The sequence below is a fragment of the Rhyacophila brunnea genome, unplaced genomic scaffold (genome assembly GCF_057557595.1).
Source record: "Rhyacophila brunnea isolate RB1 unplaced genomic scaffold, BYU_Rbru_1.0 scaffold_18, whole genome shotgun sequence".
NCBI classification, from domain to species: Eukaryota; Metazoa; Arthropoda; class Insecta; order Trichoptera; family Rhyacophilidae; genus Rhyacophila; species Rhyacophila brunnea.
The window spans coordinates 2,579,821-2,603,073 of NW_028232837.1; the positions used below are offsets into that span (position 1 = coordinate 2,579,821).

Sequence of the window (23,253 nt, forward strand, 5' to 3'; positions counted from 1 at the left end):
TCAAATTGCCCCCCGGTGGGGCGTACGCCTAACGTTGGGAATCACTGGTTAAAGGGCTCTTTTTAATATTTTCGCTTGTAAGTACTAATACCGGGAAGAATGGGTGGGAGGCACTCACTTGTGTGTCGGTGGTTGAATCTTCTTCAGTATTATTTTGATTGGGAGATGCGTGACATCGCGGGGTTTAATTATATAAAACACATATTTTTGATTTGACAATTTCCCTGCGCAGGGACATTTAATTACATTAAGTTCCAGACAGGTTAGGAATACATCATTAATTGCACTTAAAGGAGTCTTAGATTTAGCTGTCGCACATTCACTTTGTATTATTTGTTCACACAATGGCGCGATCGGCGCCGGGGCACTTTATCGGGGACGCGGTGCGCGTTCTGGGATAATTATGGGAATCAATATTAATACGTTATCGGCAAAAGGGGCGCACTGATATCAATTTAGGGTAACATGTCGTCCGGCTTGTCCTGGCGACCACGCCGCTTCCCGCAGGAGCGACGCGTCCGTCGAGGAACGATTTTGCCGCGTCCGGTTTATTTAGGGGTTAATTGCGAACTCAAAACTTTTTTTTCAAAAAGCCTGTTGGTAGGTAAGGAGACGCGGGGGTGGACCGCCACGGCTGTGGGGTGAAGGGAAGCTGCTTGGCCGAACAACGGGACTTTACGTCCGTCCGCCGTATTTAAGGTTGGATGCAGGTACCTGCAGTCTACACTTGAAAGGGACTTCGTGTAAAAAATGTGTTCGTAACAAAAATGTTTGAAACGTTTCGTTTGTACTGCAGGGCTGTGCAACCTTTTAGTTGGGGAGTTGTTTTGATATTAAAGTTAAATCGTTGATTTGGAATTTGGAACTGTCGGGCATCAGGGCCTTTTTTATGTCTGGTGACAAACCTCCATACTGCAATTTGTTTCGAATTTCATATCAGCGATCACGTAAAGTAAATGGGGCGTGTATTGATAAAACAAAGAAAATTTCACTAATAAATCGCGGGGGTTTCGAATGGTTCGCGTTGGTAACACATTGATAGGGTTTTCATGGGGCACGTTTTTTCGACCCGCGAGCGGGATGCTCAACGGGTTATGAGTCTCGTGCCGTCGGAGACGCCATTTCGTCTTGCGAGATTTTTCTCGGCAAGTGCCAACGATTCTGGAGGGGTAGCCGGTTTCGGTAGGGTGTCGTCACATGATCGGCTTCTTCGGACTGCTGCAGTGGTCGGGGCTGGGTCGCCTTTTCAGGGGTAGGCGGGGGGTTGCGGAGATCAGGTGTCGTTCGGCGGGAGGTGCAATTTGGACGTGTGCTGGGGTGCGGCGACTCCGTCGCAAGATTGACGCGGGGATGCGAAGACAGGGCTGAGTTCTCGTGCTAGGGGTCGTCGGGCAGAGGGGGGCGACCTTGACAGGCAGGTCATACCCTGGACTTTTCCAGGACCTCCGGTGTCGGTGGTCCCCGGCAGCTGCCAGTAGACGGGGGGGGTGGCTGCAGCATCGTAGGAACGGTCGTTCTGTGAGAACCCACGTTCGTGGCATTTTCGGGTTTCATTGCACTGATTTCTTATCATGGACATTAACGTCGTTTTAATTTTTGGCGGCTCGCAATATTTTTTTTTAAAACACTGTGTATTAGGTTGAACGCCCCTGGTTTTGATTTTTATCTTGTTTGGTTTACGCGCGAATTTGTTGTTACTGGGTTTGTCTCGTAATTTTCATTTTGTTTTAACGGTAGCGTGGGCGAAATATATTTTTGTTTAGGGTTTTTTTTAATAGGGCGCCAGAGAATTTATTTTTATTTATAAAATTCACAAAACTATAGGTTTGATGTCACACACTTGAGTTTCTCAGGGCCGTGGTTCCCGAAGTCGCATTGACTTCGTTCGCCTCACGCATGGGCGACAGTATAATACCGGGAAGAATGGGTGGGAGGCACTCACTTGTGTGTCGGTGGTTGAATCTTCTTCAGTATTATTTTGATTGGGAGATGCGTGACATCGCGGGGTTTAATTATATAAAACACATATTTTTGATTTGACAATTTCCCTGCGCAGGGACATTTAATTACATTAAGTTCCAGACAGGTTAGGAATACATCATTAATTGCACTTAAAGGAGTCTTAGATTTAGCTGTCGCACATTCACTTTGTATTATTTGTTCACACAATGGCGCGATCGGCGCCGGGGCACTTTATCGGGGACGCGGTGCGCGTTCTGGGATAATTATGGGAATCAATATTAATACGTTATCGGCAAAAGGGGCGCACTGATATCAATTTAGGGTAACATGTCGTCCGGCTTGTCCTGGCGACCACGCCGCTTCCCGCAGGAGCGACGCGTCCGTCGAGGAACGATTTTGCCGCGTCCGGTTTATTTAGGGGTTAATTGCGAACTCAAAACTTTTTTTTCAAAAAGCCTGTTGGTAGGTAAGGAGACGCGGGGGTGGACCGCCACGGCTGTGGGGTGAAGGGAAGCTGCTTGGCCGAACAACGGGACTTTACGTCCGTCCGCCGTATTTAAGGTTGGATGCAGGTACCTGCAGTCTACACTTGAAAGGGACTTCGTGTAAAAAATGTGTTCGTAACAAAAATGTTTGAAACGTTTCGTTTGTACTGCAGGGCTGTGCAACCTTTTAGTTGGGGAGGTGTTTTGATATTAAAGTTAAATCGTTGATTTGGAATTTGGAACTGTCGGGCATCAGGGCCTTTTTTATGTCTGGTGACAGTACATACATACAAGATTGTCGCACCATTTTTTACTAAACAAATAATTATGGTTACACCTGTTTGTTTGTCAGGCATTTTCACTTTTATTTTCAATGTTTTTATACAATTTGAATGTAAACAGTTTTTTTGGTATAAATTTAAGCCGTTTTTATACATTTTTTATTTGTTGATGCGAAATGTCAAGAATAACAATAGACCAATAATTAGTCATGATCTGTCATGAGATAATGTCATTCGATGTACTTGGCATATATTGTAATCATGCAAGAAATTTATGAATTTTAAATGTTTAAATGTTTTAAAAGTGTATGAAGTACTATTTATATGTTTTTTTAAAAAAAAATAAAGTGTGTGATAAGTGTGATAACTATCAAGTCGTTTTATTAATAATGGTACTAACATGGAATATTCATACATGTTTTCGATAAACCAGAATAGATATTATAAAACTTGTAAGAATTGCCACTAAAATAACATACATACACGAGAATAAAATGAACAACAATAGTAATATAACCACACAGCAGTAGCGAAGGGTGGAGGTAGGCTAATAAGATCTTCCATAAATAGTTCACATTAAACTTTGCTAGTGATTCATAATTGTTTTTATTGAACTAAGACCACAGTTTACAGATGGTATTGGTTAATTTAAAAAAAACAATTAAACCCTGCCTAAACCAAACCTTAATAGTTTTGGTATATTTTAGGCAAGATGACAAGATTGTGCTCACGTTTTCATTCATACTTATTTATTTTCGTTGAATTAAGAATACAAATTACACATATTGTTGGCACATCTTTTAAATTCATTAATCCCTGCCTAAACCAAACTATAATAGATAAAAAATATCATTCTATCTTATGTATGATTTAATTGCATAATTTTAGATATTTTATAGATAGACGAGTATTTTTTGTGTATTAACTATTATGGCTTGGTTTCGCAGGGTTTAATTGAATTTTAAAAATTAACCAACACCGTCTATAAATTGTAGTCTTAGTTCAATGAAAACCAATACATTTGACAGACGAAGTTTAATGTGCACTATTTATGGCGGATCTTAACAGCCTACCTCCACACTTCGCCACTGGTGTATATATTAATATCATACCTGAATTCTATGTATTAATCTGTTTTGTGGTTCCATTATTGTCTTTAGGTTAGGTTGGTTAAAATAATAAGTAGGTGTTAATGTTATATATCATATTTATTTTATTGCGATATTGAATTGATCAACATATTGGTACATTAAAGGAAACGTCTATTTACTTTATACTTTACTAACTGTCTCCTCTATAATTATCGAAATAAGTTTTGTTTTTAATGACAACCATATGATTATTATCATTTTATTGACACTGATTAACTGTTCACATTATTATTAAAACAACAATATTATTTTTGAAACTACGTAATGTCGCGCCTTTTTACTTTTTCTTTCCCTTCTTCTTCTTGGCTTCCGGCCACGGAAACCCGCGAATTTTCAGCACATCCTGAATATTATGACACACATAATAAGCGTTATCCATGGCTGCCTCAGTAAAAATGTCAACGTTGCATCTATTCTTCGACTTTCCGCCCTTTTTAGTCTTTCCTGCCGGTTTCTTTCCCTTTTTCTTCTGATCGCCGCCGTTCGGTATGGAGTTTTTTTTCTTTTTCCCTTTTCCAGGCATTTGAGTGATCAATAAATTTAATAGTATTTGTCTATCACCCTACTTATTACACACAAATTAATATTATTGTTTTTGGTTACGTATCCGTTGTCAATTGAATAAATTATTCCAAATTTAAAATTACACAGATTTAAATAATTATTAGTCTCGTTTGATTCCAACACGCCACAAACAAAACAAAGTTTGTTACTATGGAGATAGTGATCAAACTTTTGCAATAATTATTATATTTTGTGTCTTGTTTTGCAGTAAAATCGATTAGGGCGATATTAAACCACAACTTAGGCCCAGTTTAGGTATATTATTTAGCAAAACAATCCCTACAAGTAGGATTACCATATATTTTTCCAAGCCGGGACAAAATCAATTAAAAATGTTTACTCTTTTTTTTGACATTTTAGAGTCTAATAGTTATTATTAAAAACTATATACTTATCTCAAAATAAATCACACCGTAAGTGTAAAATCATAGTTAGTGATAATGTATGATTTAATGGCATAATTTTAGATATTTTATATCTATTATGGTTTGGTAATGCAGGGTTTAATTGAATTTTAAAAACCACCCAGCACCATTTATTATGCAACTTTTATTCTTAGTTCAATTGTTTAAAAATGAACCTCAAGAAAACAAAACTATTACTAGTATCAAAAATACCGACAACAACGCAAGTTTGTCATTAACAGCGAACCAATTGAACGTGTGACTCAATATAAATGCAAGAAATGAAAATATAATTAAGAGCATACTTCAGTGAAACGGCAAATAATTGTCAGCAATAGGTGGGACGTAACTTCGCAAGCGTTGCCAATCGGAGAGCGATAGTCGACCTGTGAGCACGAAAATTTGTTTTGTGATGGCGTCGGAGGAATTAGTTCTTAAATCGTGTAAAAATGACTAAAAAACTTTACGTATTTACTCGAAAAACAAAACATGTTAATGAATTATTATTATTATTACTTAAATAACAATAAACATAACATTAAATGGACGCATGTTGAATTTTTATGACAAATTATGTTTTGTTCGTCACGCGTCGTTTGCACAATCTGCGCGTCGCGTAGTAACGATCTTTTTAGACCATGCCTCAGCTGAAGTATAGCCTTAATATTAAATTCAATATTAATTATACTTTCATTTCTTGTAAAATGGAATTCTACCAAGTAAATGCTGACTCAATTAATCAATATAAATATTTAGGTACATGGGTCAATGAGAGATGGGTCCAGTCTGAGACTGCGTATGGTACGTTGTTATGTTCTCTCAATTCTTTTCTATGGTATGGAAGTATGGACGCTAAACCAAAAGATGTCACGGAGACTTGAAGCTTTCGAGATGTCGCTGTATAGACGCATCCTCAAAATTCCTTGGACTGACCGGGTGACAAATGTTGAAGTTGTCAATCGAATGGGGAAGGACCGAGAAGTTCTACGTAGTATCGAAACCAGGAAACTACAGTACCTCGACCACATTATGAGAGGACAAAAGTACAGCATTCCCCAACTTATCATTCAAAGAAAGATCAATGGTAAGTGTAGCAGAGGACGGCGCCGCATTTCGTGGCTGAAGAACCTCAGTGATTGGTACGAGTGCAGCTCCACTGAACTGTTCCGGGTAGCAGATGACAAATTTAATCTAAGATCGCCTTGATGGTGGCCGACCTCCGCCAGGGGATGGCACAATAACAAGAAGTTCAATAGCAACAAATAAGCATGGTTGACAAATTATCTATATGCTGGTATAAAATTATAAACAGGGACAAAATGACAACCCACCGGGAAATTGCCGGTTTGAGGATTAACCGGTTGAGTTACGATTTCAATTTTGCACACAAAGAAAAGTTGTGTTTTTGGCCTTTTAATCTTGGTACCAGGATGAAGGTGGACGTTCTTCGGATTGCTGGATCTTCGGACGGCCCGGAGGCGGAGAACAACGATCTTTTATTCCCTTCTTACTGAAAAGGTTGGTTTTGATGTAAACTAATTTTCGTAAGAATAAATTTACATAAATATATGGCTATATTATGTTATATACAACTGTCAAACAAGAACTTCTTGTCCACGTGTTAAAATTGTGAACTAACAATCCCTTCCAGTGCAGCTAATCGCACTTCCATTTTCAAACGAGGAACGCCCCCAAATTTATCATTTCATTTGACGCTCCCGTGGTGTATGGATCTGTGAATTTATGTAATTTGAAGCTTTTTATCATAAAAATATGTCTAAAACGATCAGGAGTGTAGATAGAATTTTTATTAGAAAACTTTTGGTTTATTGCGAAGAAGAAAAGAAGTCGCTTCTAAAAGTAGAGTTGATATGTCACTAAAAGTCTTCTACATTTGTGACTACAGCGATTTTTTGTTATCACCGATTTTTTGTTGTCGGACAATAATGTAAGGTATGGAAGGGATGAGACTGTATTTTGTAATAAGAAATGAAATTAAAAATGAATAATACTTTTTATTTAACAATAATCATATTACATAGCAATAAGCTTACAAAAATAAACATTCTCTGACATATGTTAACATTAATGAAGTCTATTTTTAATGAAATGAAGATATTGAAGAATATAACAAAACGGTGACACTAATTGTAAGAGCACCATAATATCTACCATGATATTATTAGTTTACTGATAGTCAATCAATGATATTGAAAACCTCCTTCTAAGCCGAGTCGCACATTGAAAATTGTCTCGACTGGGATAAGTCATAAATCAAAACTGAGCGTAACATGCAACTTTCTTATGAGCATACAGAAATGCAGTGCGAGGATAGTGAAGTCACTCATTAAATGTTAACTGGAATAACATAGATTTATTAGTTTCATTTATGTTGCCATATTACTCCAATTCGTAGAGTTGAATATTTTGTTTAGTGCATTAAAGTAAGCATAATATTGTAAAATATCAAAATAATTCAAAGTTGAATTACAGCAGCGTTATAGAAACAACCTTTTCATGCGGCTCCTCACCCACAAGTGAGCATCAACATCATCAATTAGCCAGGAATGGTGTGCGTCTATGAGGATAAAAATGCAATATCGTTTGAATTTTATTTTTTAAAAGCAAACTTAACAAAACCGAAAACACTTAAATTAATTGTCAATGTAGATGGAATTTAAAGGTACAGATTTAATTTGTTTCATAAGTCACAAACTCCAGAAATACATACATAAAATATTATAATTCATTGCTATACACTTTTGATAACCAAATCGAAGATCTTTATAATAATTTTATTTATAATAATTTTTATTCAGTATACATTTGCTTTATTTGTTTTTAGGTTTGAAAAACTACAAGTTATTTTGATTGAATACATCATGGTTTTAAAGCATGGACAAAAGACCACCAAACAATTCTCTGTGGACAATTCGTATGAAAAGAAAGAAGTATTTGCTTAGACCGTGGATAAAATATAAAATCTATTGCTTCCCGACAGATATGAATCAAATGCGTTGTCAGAGTTGAGTGTTGTCAAATTATGTATTAAATATATTATTAAACATTGAACGGTGACTCTATGGTGTTTTTGGCTTCTTCTCTATGCCAACTGCTTACACCGACTGCGGGACAGGCAGCTGTATCCCTGCCGCAATACGTCAGCTGAAAAAAATAAACAAAGCACTCATTAACAACAATTTTATGAATAGGTATGGTTGTGACTAGCTTAGTTTCAGTTGCACAGTTGCACAAAACGACATACCTACTTAATTCAGAAACTAAAACGATAAAACTCTTTGACACAGGACACTCAAATAATCATATACAAGTCAAAATAAGTTTCATGTGATGATTTAAGTTGTTATCACCTTGGTTACTTTGTTGAAATATGGTTCCCATTTATCAATTGACTTTTAGCTGTCATTCAAAATCGACACGTGAGAACACGGCATAATGTGACTTTTAAGTTGTGATTATGTTATGCTGCACGTCGCGTACTATCATGTGACGTCACAGTAAGCTGCCGTTACGGGAAAAAAGTGTGTAATGTCGTTTTTCTTGGTGTTTAAAATGTTATCAGACTGATGCACCTATTCCGTAGCATATTTTGAACCTTTAAACGAACATTGTCAGTTAGCAAAATCTGCCGAAATCACCAGAACAAAAATGAAGTCACCTCACGTCATACCGCACTGCACGCTCACCTACCTACCACTACCTGCGTGACTCAATGAATGTTTTCAATCATTTTCTACATGCCTACACATTTTCGACTCATGTCAAAATCGCGTATTTTTGTTTTTAGCGGTTGGCACTATGTATTTTATATTAAAATGTTGTTCATTATATATGGTCTGCAGGTTGGGTTCTGTCCAAAATATTATCTATGGATGTAATATCGCAAGTAATTTTAACGTACCAACGCACACATGGAAACTGTTAAAATTAATTGAAATTAGCATGAATAATGAATAATAATTATTCAAAATACTAATACATTAGAGTTGGCACTCTCCATCATAGAATTTACAGATATGGTGATCGTTCCAAATATTCTTCAAAATGACGAAACCAGACTAAATTTTTTGCCGTGACAGTATGCGACGTGCATCTCAATATAATCACAGCTTTACAAACATATTCATCAGGTAAGTTATTATCATATTATATACGAGATATCTATTTTCAAATAGGTAGTGATATGTATGTTACGCCGAATGTGCGAAATTGACTATTACATGAAATGGGCTAAATTTTGCCTAAATCATGAAAAATGCAAACCTGACAAAAGAAATGGCGTATTTCAAAAAAACACTACCTTATTCTTAGGTCAATTATTATTATAAAGCAATCATTATTCATAAGATGTTTATCACACTTGAATGGTCAAAGACATAGCTTATAATAAGTATCTTTAGAATCATCTTCAAATGTGTTAATCATGCCGATTTTTTTAATAATAAAATGCCTAATTCTTGTCAAATTTGGGATCACAGAGATTATCAATATAATTTTTTATCGTGAATATTTTAAAAAAATTATCTCGTAATAAATTATACTAATGGTTTCATAAATGCGTTTAAAAATTAATAAACGTAAAAAATCTTAACACCACTGCACAGTTATGTACCGAAATATGACTATATTCTAAAACATTAGAGCGAGAGGTTTAAAAGAATACTATTTTATGTAACAAAAATACTTTATGCAGTCATCAAATGTTTAAAATAACTATAAAGGATAATAAGGCTTCAAAATTATATAAATAGATTATCTTCAACGTTTAAGGAGTGTCCAGGATCATGGTTTGAAAATACAATAAAAACTCAATTTTGACCTTCGACGAGCATGTCCCCCCTTAACATAATGTATTCTTTATCGCGGATTGAGAATTACCATGCCTAAGGCTTTATATTAAATAAAAAACTCTTTTTTCGTTGGAACTTAAACATATGCACGATTAAATCATTGTTTACGTCTGCATATTATTTACATTCTTACCAACTATTAAATCATAATATAATCATTGAAGTATAAATAATAATATTAAATATTTTGTTTTAAAGTACCTATAAGTACCTAACGTCTGTTTATTTTCGAATTCCGTGGCGTCCAGTTGTCCGGTGCCAAATCGTCCTAGATCCATTTTCCAGAGCTGTCGAATATACTTGTAATTTCATAACTTATCCAGAAAACATCTTTGTTTTGTTTATATCTAGCTTGAATTATTCCCCTATCACTTTGCAGCTCTACGAGACTTTCTTGTTGTGATGAAATTTCAGCATCAAATGCATTCACATCAAATGGGTATTTTACCCAATCTGGGATCTATATCAGTGAATCGAACTTGCATAAATTATCCTCATTAAGTTGTCTCAAATATTCAAATATACAAAAATACTAAAATCTCATACCTACTTCAATGTCAATATTTGCCAATGATAGAAATAATTGTGTTAAGTGAGTTTTCTGACAAAAGCCAATCGGTTAACAATAATATTGATGTTGTGTATAAGTGTCCATACAGGCAGGCTGCCTATCATTTTTTGTATGCAAATTGCCTACACCATACGCAATATTTGTTAATTTGCATACAAAAAACGATAGGCGGCTAGCCGCAAGTGCATATGGGCTCTAAGATTCGACACACTGTGTACTCACGCAAGATTTGACATGTCTTCGTTTACGTGAAACAAATGTACGACAAATAACACATTTATTTTTAACTTCAATATTTTTAGAAAACATAAGAGCGTCTAATTCCAAAAAGCGATAAGTCCACATTTGGTCAAAATCGAGAAAAAAATATGCACGTATTCTTTGTATAATTTTACACAATATGTATTGATCTATGAATTCGAAAACGCGACATAACCCTACGAAAAAAAATATTTTAAGGCTTGATTTATTACAAAAAGCGCCAAGTTCAATATTGAAAAGGGCGTCTCCCATGCTGTAGCATCTGGTAAACTCATGACAGTGCCACGGAATTATGTGCCTTGTGCGGAATAAATTAAAAAGTGAGATACAAATAGCGCTACGTCCAATTTTATTTTGCCTATATTTATTACATTTAAGAGTTTATCGGCTGAAACAATTTGCCATTTGGTTCTAATTTCGACATAGAGTACAACGGAAAAAATAACCTCAGGCCAAAACAAATAATTGAAGCTTGAAACATAAAAATATTGAATTGTGGACTTGTCGCTTTTTGTAATTAGATGCCTCATAAGTAATATTATCATTATCAAATTTACTATTGCATTTTTATTTAAATATACTATATTTATGAATTTGTTTAAATGTAATAATTAACTTATTGAAATGTAATCGTTTTAATTTTATTTTCATGAAATAATTTTCATAAATTTTACAGGCTGAGGTCTCCTCAACATTCTGTGTGAGCTCAAGGGTACATTATAGCACCGGTTGAGAAACACTGCTCCTAGCAACAAATATTATTAGAAGACTGATTTTAAGGTTATGTGTTTACCTTTCTTGCTGCGAGATTCTCGAATCTGGGTTTAACGAAAGTCCAAGCACCCATATTCCTCGGCTCCTCTTGGCTCCAAACAAAAGCTGAAAAAATAAAACAATTTGACCATGACCAATTATGGCGGTAAGAACATTTAATTTAGTGATTTAATGTGGTTGAGCGCTACTTTGATTTATGACATAGAATATGTTTTTGAAATCAATCCCATATTTGAGACTGATGTAAACTAGCATGTTTTTTAATATCTAGTGTCAGCGACAAAAGAAAATATCTCTAATCTAGAGTGTAAGTAGACAATAAAAACTCGCAAATTGTGTAATACGAGGGTAGCCGTTTATATTTCGGGAATAACAAACAAAAACGATTTTTTTACAAACGAAAACAGTTTTATTGTTTTTAAAAATATTCTTCACGATAATTTATACACTTTTCCATGCGTTTGTACCAATCTGGAAAGCATTTTTGCCACTTCGCAGAATGTAACTCCAAAACATGGTTTTTGAATGCATCAACCGCCTCTTCTAGTATAGAAAATTGTTGACCACGCAATTTATCTTTGACTATCGGGAATAAAAAGAAATCATTCGATGCCAAATCGGGGCTGTACGGCGGATGACCCATCTATTTAATGTTTTGAGTGCACAAATAGGCGCTTGTTTGAGCCGATGTGTGAGAGCTCGCATTGTCTTGATGAAGGATAATTTGACGCCGATGGTTGCTTTTCCTTATTTCACCAAAAACTTCTCGCAAACAAACGGTTTTTTACCTTTCAGAATTGATTGTTCTACAATTCTCTAAAGGTATAGATGCGGTATGACTCGTTTTTCCGGAAAAAAACAGGCGACCATTTGCTTCAAAGTGCTTCGAGCGCGAGCAACTTTTTTGGGTTTAAGATCATTTTGGAAGACTCACACGGTCGACTGCTGTTTACTTTCGGGCTCATACGTATAGATCCAAGATTCGTCATATGTAACAATCTTATAAACGTTTTTTGAAGCACCTCGATCATATTTTTTGAGCATTTCCTTGCACCAATCGACACGCGCCTTTTTTTGTGCGATTGTCAAATTATGCAGGATCCAACGCGAACATAGCTTCTTCACGTCTAAATGTTCATGCAAGATCGTATACACGCTAGTGTTACTAATGCCCAGGGATGCCTGAATCTCACAATATGTCACATGATGATCTTGCATTATCAGTTCACGCACAGCATCGATGTTTTCTGGAGAAACAACCGATTTTGGACGACCTTCACGCGGCTCGTCTGTGAGCAAACGACGGCAACGATAAAATTCGTTAAACCAGCGATATACCGTAGTTTTTGATGGTTCTTCATTGCCATATAAAGCACTAAGTTCAGCGATGCACTGTTCCCGTGATAATCCACATCGAAAGTAGTAAAAAATAATCACACGAAAATTTTCACGAGTTAATTCCATTTTTTGGTCGAGATAAATTTTTCAAATAAATTTAAAACAAAGAAAAAGCGGCCGTTTTTTAAAACTTTCGGAGTACTTTCCCGTTAAAAATGTCAAACTTCAAAATACAGAAGTCAAATTGCACCTAGAAACACCAGTGTTGCCAATTCCCGAAATATAAACAGATACCTGATGTAGTTTAGATTTTGTACGAAATTTTACAATAATGTCGACGACGTGCATTTATATATTATTAAAATCTTGGGTACTGTTCGGTTAAAGCGGATACAGCGGAAAACACATTTTGAAAATAGCCGATAAACTGGATTATTTCTTAGGTTAACCTGACCAAACCTAACCTAACCTAACCTAACCCAACCTAACCTAACCTAAACTAACCCAAACTAACAAATAATCCAGTTTATCGGCTATTTTCAAAATGCGTTTTCCGCTGTATCCGCTTTAACCGAACAGTACCAAATCTTGCACTGAATTGCTGTGATATTACGCAATAGCATCTAAAATCTGACGCATATTCTGTAAGTTGTGTAATATATGAGGGTTGTCCGTAAAATAAGATCTCCAAGGCAGTGGAGTCGCGAGGAATGCTTTAACTCTTAAAGATCTGGCAACACTGGCGTGTAGCTTGGTTCCCCGCCTACAAATCCCCATCACTCCAAGCTGTCTACGATGCTTAGTCTTGGTTTGGTAGTCGTTCACGATGGAGCTTACACTCGCCGCTACCGCCAAGTGTGAGTTACGTTCTCTTATTCGTTTTTCTCTTATCGATGGTAATGTGAAGTACATGGAAATCAAAAACATGCGAAATGGTGCAGAGAGTTTAAAAATGGACGTACAGATGTCTATGATGAACAGCGTGCCGGACGGCCATCGGTTTTGGATGAAACGATTGCAAAAGTGGAGATGGTAATGATTAAAGATCGACGGATGACGATTCGGAAGCTGTGCAAATTGATCCCTGATGTCAGTAAGACTACTATTGACAAGATTTTGACAGAACAAGGTGTGTGCAAGGTGGGTAACCAAAATGCTCACCGAAGATCACCAACGACAACGAATTGAAGTGCAACAACCGACCTCATCAACCATTTTGGATGGGATAACGTCACACACCCCCCACTACAGCCCGGACCTAGCACCAAGTGATTATCGTCTCTTTCCTGCGTTGACGTCACACCTGGGTGGGACAAATTTCAGGACCGACGAGGAGTTGAAAGAAGAGGTGGTACGCTACCTGCACGCCGCGGCGGGAGAGTTCTATGACACGGGTATACGAAAAATGCATCAATCGCAATGGGGATTATGTAGAAAAATAGTAGAAAGTCCAGGCTTTTCAACAATGTATAATTCATTGCAAATAAACGTGTTTTTCTTTGTGAAAAAAAATTGGAGACCTTATTTTACGGACAACCGTCGTATATCAATAAACTTTTGATAGATACAATATATTCCATAAACCTTCAATATAAGTTCTAAATGATCAACGATATTACACAATATTAAATGCTCAATCGTCCAGTTGCCCTGGTCTTCAGATGGTGTAGAATAAATATTACAACTTACTCTTTGCATGTTTGTACTTCGCCAATTCCTTCTGTATATCGACGAGGGGGAACGGACACAGCGACTCGAGACGTACGATGGCGACATCTTTGATTTGTTTATCCTTCCTCTCCTTGTCGAGGGCGTAATAATGCTTTCCGCTCGTGAATATGACTCTCTTCACTTTTGATGCATCTACAGATTTGTCACCTGAAAAGAAAATAAAAAAAATGTACACCTACTTACATTCTATACATAATTACAATTGAGTAAGTTAGTATGAAAAAAGACCAATGTTTTTGAGTTCAAATTTCATCACTTGGAGTTGTGTTAATACTAGAGTTGACATAGAAAAAATAAAACAATAGTACCAAAGAAGGATTCAATTAACTTTTTATATTTAGAACTCTCGATAGTGGTAAATACGTTAATAAATTCAAAATCTGTTTTTTACATCCATTCCTACACTAAAACTTGGTGACCTGTTGTAGATATGATAAAAATGAATCCTATAAACAATGTGTATTTAAATTTTTCTTCAACATCTATTTTAAACATTTTTCTATATATTCTTCTTCTTCTTTTCTTTCGACCATGTCCGATCCTAATAGGATCATATGGGGCTCCACAGAGTGAAGGTTTGTATTAACAAATTTTATTTTTACGAGAAATGGATGTCACCCACTTGCTCAACCTATTAGGTCCATACTCTGACTCATACACAAATCGAAAAACAATATGTGTACTTGCCAGACCCAGGATTCGAACCTGGGACCCTCGACTCTATAGGCCGGCATTTAAGCCACGCGGCCATCGTGGGCCATGCGATATTATAGATGAAAACTGAACATCGTCCGTCATTGTTCAAGATGGCAGCCGTAGCACAGTATGTACGAGGGACGATTTTTGTTGTGCGTTTTTAGGAAATTATTTCCAGGTAAGGAATTATTTTGATCTAAAATGAATGTAGTATGGCATATGTACTTATGGTTGATTTTTTGTGATTAAATATTCATCATACTTTAATTGAATTTATGGTTGTGACACTTATGCATGCTGATGTTTATTTCAGTGCAGCGCTAAGAAACGTATCTCAGAGCACAGAATTATGAACTTGCTGCGAATTTTAAATGTGAAATGATAAACAACTAATTTAATCATCAGTTTTAGGTCTCAGCGCAACTTTCATAATATATCTAGGCACCATCTCCGTAGATGAAGGTGGCAAATCTACAATTGAAGAGTTGTGATGTAGTAGAAGTCTAAAGAGTGAACGGAGGTAGAGAGAAGCCTGCATTTGGTAATGACAATAAAATTGTTGAAGTAGATGATTATTATGACTTACCTATGACTGGTAAAAAGTGGGTTCCTGGCGCCATGTCTTGTAGAGTAGACGTTGCTTCTGAAAGCCTCAATAAGGTTTTCGGAGAGATGACAATTAACGGCTTCCTATAGTTCCTTACAATCTGAAATAATAAAATATAAACATTATAATTCACATCGCTCCGATAAGACTTGTCAAAACACATCGTTTTGCCAGTAGTAAATGACTAATACCCCGTTTACACATGCATGGATTTATTGTTGACAGTATGTATTATCGCGGCCATAACAAGAAAATGTATGGGTAAACATGTATTATCCTGCAGCTGCCAGGCCGAACTCTATGCCATCCATTGCGCTCTGGAGTGGGCAGGCTCAGATCCAATCCAACGTAAGATCACCGAAAACCATAGTATTTGTATTTATTCGGACTCCAAAAGCTCAATCCAAGCAATTGGAGATCCCTTGTCTACTAATCCGATTGTCTTTTCTATTCACAGCGAGTCCGCAATACTGAGACGGCGCCACCCCGAGGTGCACTTCAAGTGGATAAGAGGACACACCGGGATAGAAGGAAATGAAAGAGCTGACAAATTGGCTCGGCATGGTGCCTCTGAACCCAAGACCGCGATAGCTTATGACAAATTTCCTCTGAGCTACGCGAAAATTACAATTTCAGATATGGTGAAAAACGAATGGAACTCACGATACATAAACTCATCGACAGGGGAGTTGACCCGAAAGTTTTTACCTTCAATTTTAGCAGCACGAGACGTCAGGGTGCACAAGGGGCTGTGTTTTGAGATGACTCAGATTCTTACAGGTCACGGAGTCATGCGAGCATACCTGCACCGGTTTAAAATAACATCTGATGGAAAGTGTCCATGCGACGACGGAAGCGACCAGGACGTCCTACATTTACTCCTAGATTGTCAAATCTTTAGCAAGGAGCGGCACAACCCGAACTTTTTATTACAGATGGCAGATGCGGACATTCGAGACCTTCCGGGGACCATGGCAAACGAGGCCGGAAGAGATGCACTTTTTAATTTCTGTATTGATGTAATAAAAAGAATAAAAATAATAAATGGTGACATGTAAAGACGATTCATGCCTTTCAGATCCAGTGACTGCAATCATATAAGATAGGATAAGTATATGCTTAAAATATCAGTCCTATGCGACATTTCTTTAACCACGGGAAAAAAAAAAAAAAAAAAAAAAACTCGACTACAAATCGCAGTCCTCAGTTCCCAATGAATACGACAAAATATTCATCAGAATCACCTCCGCCTTGCACTACTAAGAATTTTCCAGGGTTTTTGCAAGGCGGTTTCATAGGCCCTGGCCGAATTTAAATTAGCAATACCCGATGCGGGTAGAAGAACAGTTTTCAATAAGGCATATTCTCTCAGCCGGCACAATTTTCATTTGACTAGCATCAAGTAGAGTAGTTTGCGTGCCAAAGTCCTTAAGAAACCTCGATAGTAAATGCGAGGTATCCATGAAGGCATCTAGAAAAAAAAAAAAAAAAGCTTGCATGCATGAATCAATGGAAGTTTCAGAATTTTCATGCGACATTTGCAATTTTATCGATCTTCGCTTGCGCAGTAGAATAATAATGGCAAACCTGCTGGCAAAAAAACAAACTACACCGCGGAGAGACTCATTTTGAGGTTAACCGATTTTTACAACCTGTCAAATAGTACCATAAAATGACAACATCGCGTCTCGCTTACTCTTGAAGAAGGAGATGGGAGAGACAGTCAGCACTTTTACGTTAAAACAGTTATTGTCACAATAACAAAATACACACTATTGCTGCCAGTAAATCCATGCACTTGTACAAGCGCTATAAGATCGTAAAAGTTTTTCCATCTAAAACAATGGCAGAATATTGGCTTACCTGTCTTCTCAGCAGATGGAAGTACTGAGCTGGCGTGGTGGGGTACACAACATGCATGTTGACATTGTCTCCATCCGGTGACTTCTCATCGCTGTCTGTGAGCTGTAGGAACCTCTCCAACCGACTCGATGAGTGCTCCGCCCCTGCCCCGTCGTATCCATGAGGAAGCAGTATCACTAGGCCGTTGCTCTTCATCCATTTGGCTGTAAAAGAAAATACTCTTACTCTAACTTGTAACAGAAGTCCTTAGCAATTTGTAATATGGCAATATGGTTTTAGATGTGATACTTAAAATGTTCGTACCAGTGTGTGCCTAAGATTCGGTAAAGACAGTGATTTTCAAAGTATTATAAAACCTCGAATTCGAGAGCTGACAGTTTTTGGTGACAGATATGGGCACGATGAAGCGTTTCACGTGTCATGTGTCATACCACCCGAGTTTGCAACACTCTATACCCTTACGGCACAGCTGCACAAATTTTGTCACCGTGCCCAACCTTCCCTCATTTTGCTGCGATGCTATGTAAACAAGGTAGGAGACACTGGACCTGCTGATAAACTGAAGGAAATGATGCAGTCTTATGCTTTCTCGGTGCTCCTATTTTGAAGCGTAATAGGGCTGATTTATTAGATACTTCAGCAGACGAAGGGTCGTGTAAAAACCACATGTGTCAGATTTTTTTGTTGTTTATATAAGAAACGACTAAAAATGTTGAATCTTTTTCTGGATTGAGCCTTCTGTGATGTTCTTACAAAAATGATTTAAGTAAACGCAAGTTTGATGCCGTGTCATTTTTGTATTAAAAAAATGGAATACTTCCCCATTGAAGAGTTTGTATGAAAATCAGTATCTACAGTATTCCCAGAGATCCTTTTTTTGTCTCAATATTATATGTTTAAGCTTCATCTTAATAAAAGATTTTTTTTTTAAATTATTGTTGGAAACATCACACCCTTTCAATAGTATTTTTAACCCTTATCATGTTTATTCCTTTTAATACTGGACCCGGAAATTTCCGGTTTTTTTCCGGGCCGTAATTAATTTAATATTTTCAGCCATCTATTGACTTTTTCGAAAAACTTTTGATGCGGTCAAGTAAGCAAAGATCCAAACCACTCTTCTGCATCATTTGCTAGTAGATACTAGTAATGTATCAATCAAAAACAGTCGTCTTGAAATGCTACTCGTGAACAGCAAGTGAGGCGTCTAATTCCAAAACGCGATAAGTTCACATTTGGTCAAAATCGAGAAAAAATACGCACATATTCTTTGTATAATTTTACACAATATGTATTGATCTATAAATTCCAAAACGCGACAAAACCCTACGAAAAAAAATATTTTAAGTCTCGATTTATTAAAAAAAGCGCCAAGTCCGTGTTTCATATTATTTAAAGCTTGGTTGATTTTGCGCATGTTTAAGTTAACCAATAAGGGAACGTTCAATATTGGAAATGGCGTCTCCTATGCTGTGGCATCCGGTGAACTCATGACAGTGCCACGGAAATATGTGCCATATGCGGAATAAATTAAAAAGTTGGCCTATATTTATTACATTTAAGAGTTTATCAGCTGAAACAAATTGCCATTTGGTTCTAATTTTTACATAGAATACAACGGAAAAAATAATCTCACGTTAAAACAAATAATTGAAGCTTGAAGCATAAAAACGTTGTTTCCCGCAAATATCGAATTGTGGACCTGTCACTTTTTGTAATTAGACGCTTCAAGTCAAGAATCAACCTTCGATAACCGATTACAGTTGATACCGCCATAGTCAAGCCTTTTTCAATGGGAGAATCATCATTACAAGCTACCTTCCCACCTCTTCCACAATCTTTCTTTGAGAATGGACAATACTTACTTTCACCAGATGAAATGTATGTATCGATGACTATCTGAGCTCCGTTGAAGAAATCTCCAAACTGTGATTCCCAGATGATCAAATTGTTGGGCTGGTCCATCGCCATTCCGTATTCGTAGCCTAAAACGGCTTCCTCTGATAGAATACTGTTCGCCACCTACAAGTAAAGTGATTCAGTTTATATTTAAACATTAAGGGTTATATCGCACTAAGTGGAATGGAACTTAGCCGCAACATCTTTAGCACTTCTGCAGTGAAGAAGGAACTTAGCTGTAAGTTGAAACGTAAATTTTGGCAGGTTGTTATACTTGATAAAGCTTGCTATATGAGCGAAACACGTGTCAAATCAATTTTTGTATGTGGTAAATACAAAATTAGGAGATATCTGGACGGTTGCATGTAAATTGTATGTAAAACATTTTACCGTGAGCTTTCTTATCGGAAAGAGATAACCGTATACTATACGGTCTCCAATTTTATTAGATTCAATATGAACATTAATTCAATTTTCATAGCTGATTTTGGCAAAATTCATGAATTCAAGAATGAAAACCTAACCTAACCTAATAGATAATCCAGTATATCGGCTATTTTCAAAATTTGTTTGCTGCTGGCTTCCTGTAAAGTGTAAGCTGACAAAAACTGTATTTTATTTAGACATGTATTTGATATCAGTACTATACGACCCAAAGAGGTTGGACGGTCTTCAGTATACTGCCATATATTTCCTATACAACATTTCACGGTGAAGTGTGATACGGCGAACTGCATAAGTACAAGATTCCGGACACGTGTCTGGACACCAGCTAGGAATCGTGGTAAGTATCTATTATTGGTACATCGATTCAAACTACAAAAGCTGGTAGCAGATATTAATAAAGTTTGAGAAGCACTTTACTTACATGACTATTAGTTACCTAATTTTGCCATAATTAGGTAGGGTGTTGGTGATTAAATTGGCTGGAATCCGATGGATGCAGATTCAACTCCAGCCTGCCACCATATTTTTACAAGATTTTATATAATTTGTATGCTTCTGAGGTGTTTCCGAATTATGTATCTATGTTCATTAAAGAATGTTACATTCTTAAATCATATGAAAATAACAAATCAATACAATTTATTAAATAATACCACTGTCTTACTTCTAAGTATCCCTTCTGTTCGGGAGTGATCTCGTTGAGTGGAATGAAGATATCATTGGTCTCCTGGTCGACCAGCATGACGTGGCGGTTGGAGAAGGTTCCTCTGCCGACGTCTTCTCCGCTGAGCCGCACGTTATGGCCATGAAGTAGGAGGGATCCTAAAATTCTTGAATGAAGTCAATTCTTATTACATTTCATTTTACACTGCATCATTAAAATATATTTACAAATGCAATGTCATGTTCAGCGGTAGCTTTAGTCTTGAAAACATTCTCAAAGTATTCTCAAAGTAAAGTTGATTTTATAGGTACATAAATGTAGGTACTTTTTCATTGTACACATACAGTCAATCTCGGTTATTACGATCACAGACATAGCGAGATCTCGGATGTAACGAGGAAACATTCGTTAACATTTTAGTTTATGATTTTCTCCATGCATTTATTCACGGTTATAACGAGTAACTTATCGGATATACCGAGCTAAAATATAGCCAAAAATTATCTTTGTGTCGATCGTTTAAAAACATTTTGACCCTAAGCAATAAAATCCGACCGGATAGGATGCCGCCGGGATCGGATTACGTTTACGACACTAGTTAAGTGTCTAAGTACCTAATTGGTGTTTTCGCCGACAACATTGAGAAAGTATTCAGAAATTTCATGTAAATAATCTAAGCTGAAGTCAGTAGGTATGCACCAGCGTTCATTACAATAGCATATCTTTTGTAGTTTATGAATGCCATGTGTGTTGCCAATTATTTTCAGTATGATCTTGTGGGATCTATTATTTCCCAACTTGCCACAGAATCTTTCAAAAGTAATATTTTTGTTTATAGATAATTACAGATTACTAAAAGCCAATCATATTACGTTTGTTTTGGTAAATTACGACTAAAGTTACATAATGAGCCGTCAAATTGGACCCGGTTTAGCCCAAAAATCAACAAAAATAAAAGTAATGTTTGTGATGAGAGATTTAACTATCTCGTAGTAAACTTATTGGCATTAAGGTAGTCTTAAACTATTTTTATGTGAAAGATAATTTAATTAGGTACCTAATAAAAATAAATGGAAAACGTAAAACTCACCGAAGGCCATGGCTTCAGCGCAAGACCAATCCAAATTGGTGGAGTCAGAGATTTTACCAAGGCGAGAGTTGACGTGATTCTTCAGCAAGTGAGGATGGATACTCTACAATGATAAATTGTGGCGCATTATCGTCGCTGTAGGATTGGTTTGTCGAATAGACCAAATGTCAAATGTTCAGGAGACGAAAAACAAATTTGATTATCCGGTACAGTTCGGTTAGGAGGAATACAGCGGAAAACACAATTTGAAAATAGTCGATATACTGGATTATTTGTTAGGTTAACCTAACCAAACCTAACCCAACCTAAACTAACCCAAACTAACAAATAATCCAGTATATCGGGTATTTTCAAAATGTGTTTTCCGCTGTATTCCTCATAACTGAACTGTACCGATTATCCTATATTTAAATACATGAAGGTATTTAAATTTTTGTTTTTACAGCATATGAATGCTGTTTTCATTACAAAGCAATTTAAAGAAAAGGATGGTTCTGGTCCATTTAGATACAAAAAATCATTCTGCATTCAAAGGTCGATTTCGACAAAAACGGATATTCGACAAACCAATCCTATAGCGACGATATGTTATGAAGCTCAAGAAAATTGTATATCCATCAGAATTCTTATCTTGTTGATTACATCAAATACAAGACAATGGCGATTCCATAATTAGTGTGGTAGATCTAGAAAAATTAGGTAATATTTTGTACGTCGGCGTGCTGAAACGTGTGGCACTGTTTTGTCATTTTGTTATAGGTATTAAAAGTTTGAGATAAAATTGATTGAGAATTTTTATGATTCTTAGGTATTCTAAAAGATGTTTCATTGTAATATAACCAACTTGTTTTAGGTATGTAAAACTAATGCGAGGCATTTTTGGTTCGGTGTTTTTTATCCCCTGGTAAATATATAATAATTAATGCTTTAGAATTAATATTTCTTTATATACCTAGAATTATTGCAATTTTTTACGATTGTTCATCAAAATAACAATGGTTAATAATAAATAATTGAAGTGTCAGGTCTTTCACTCATGGAGAAAGTAAAATCCGACAAACTGGCCAATGACTGATGTTTCGGACACGGCGCAACTGAAAACCACTTGAAACAATAATCTTATAACCTCAAACTGTCAAACTGAACCTTCAGCTACTTCATTCCAAGTCTTTTCCGTAATATCTTTACGGGAATGTTCTGGCAGTCTGTATTTATACAGGCAGGAGTATTTCTCAACTTCTGTTACAAATTTTAAATTAAAAATCGGTTCGCCCATCTTTAACTTTTGATGTTTTGACTTTTTATTGCTTGTTTAGTTCAGTTCAGTGCTACCAATTTTGGTAAAAAATATAATTTTTCATTGAATTTACTGATATTGCCGCTACTGTTTTATGTGGGACTAGAAACTGAGAGACTGGGAGACTAGCATGTCACGTCTATTCAGTTTAGTCACAAACGTTTTGATAATGAGAGATTCCAGTCTTGTCGTGAGCAAGTGAGCGAGCCGCCATTGAAATACATTAGTTAGTTACCGACTGGAATTTTAGTTTCAGTCTTGTCTAATTTGAGTATTCTCAAGAGCGGAAGGCCTCAG

General features: G+C 36.5%; 2 protein-coding genes across 2 annotated transcripts in view; both read right to left on the reverse strand.

Annotated features, from left to right (window-relative positions):
* Positions 1 to 4,089: 4,089 nt before the first annotated feature.
* LOC147073113 (small lysine-rich protein 1) lies at positions 4,090 to 4,402 on the reverse strand. Its single transcript, XM_085945548.1, has one exon. The coding sequence runs from the start codon at positions 4,400 to 4,402 to the stop codon at positions 4,157 to 4,159; it is 246 nt and encodes an 81-aa protein (XP_085801674.1). The 3' UTR covers positions 4,090 to 4,156.
* A 2,482-nt stretch (positions 4,403 to 6,884) lies between these two features.
* LOC147073114 (putative 2-oxoadipate dehydrogenase complex component E1 homolog) overlaps positions 6,885 to 23,253 on the reverse strand; it is a 42,723-nt gene continuing 26,354 nt past the window's right edge. Inside the window, exons 13-20 of the mRNA XM_085945090.1 lie at positions 21,660 to 21,762; positions 20,570 to 20,727; positions 19,425 to 19,581; positions 17,560 to 17,762; positions 15,676 to 15,796; positions 14,352 to 14,540; positions 11,344 to 11,429; positions 6,885 to 8,012 (exon numbers count right to left, since the gene is read on the reverse strand). Of these exons, the coding sequence (XP_085801216.1) occupies positions 7,908 to 8,012; positions 11,344 to 11,429; positions 14,352 to 14,540; positions 15,676 to 15,796; positions 17,560 to 17,762; positions 19,425 to 19,581; positions 20,570 to 20,727; positions 21,660 to 21,762 (1,122 nt within the window). The 3' untranslated portion in view covers positions 6,885 to 7,907. The remainder of the gene's footprint in view (positions 8,013 to 11,343; positions 11,430 to 14,351; positions 14,541 to 15,675; positions 15,797 to 17,559; positions 17,763 to 19,424; positions 19,582 to 20,569; positions 20,728 to 21,659; positions 21,763 to 23,253) is intronic.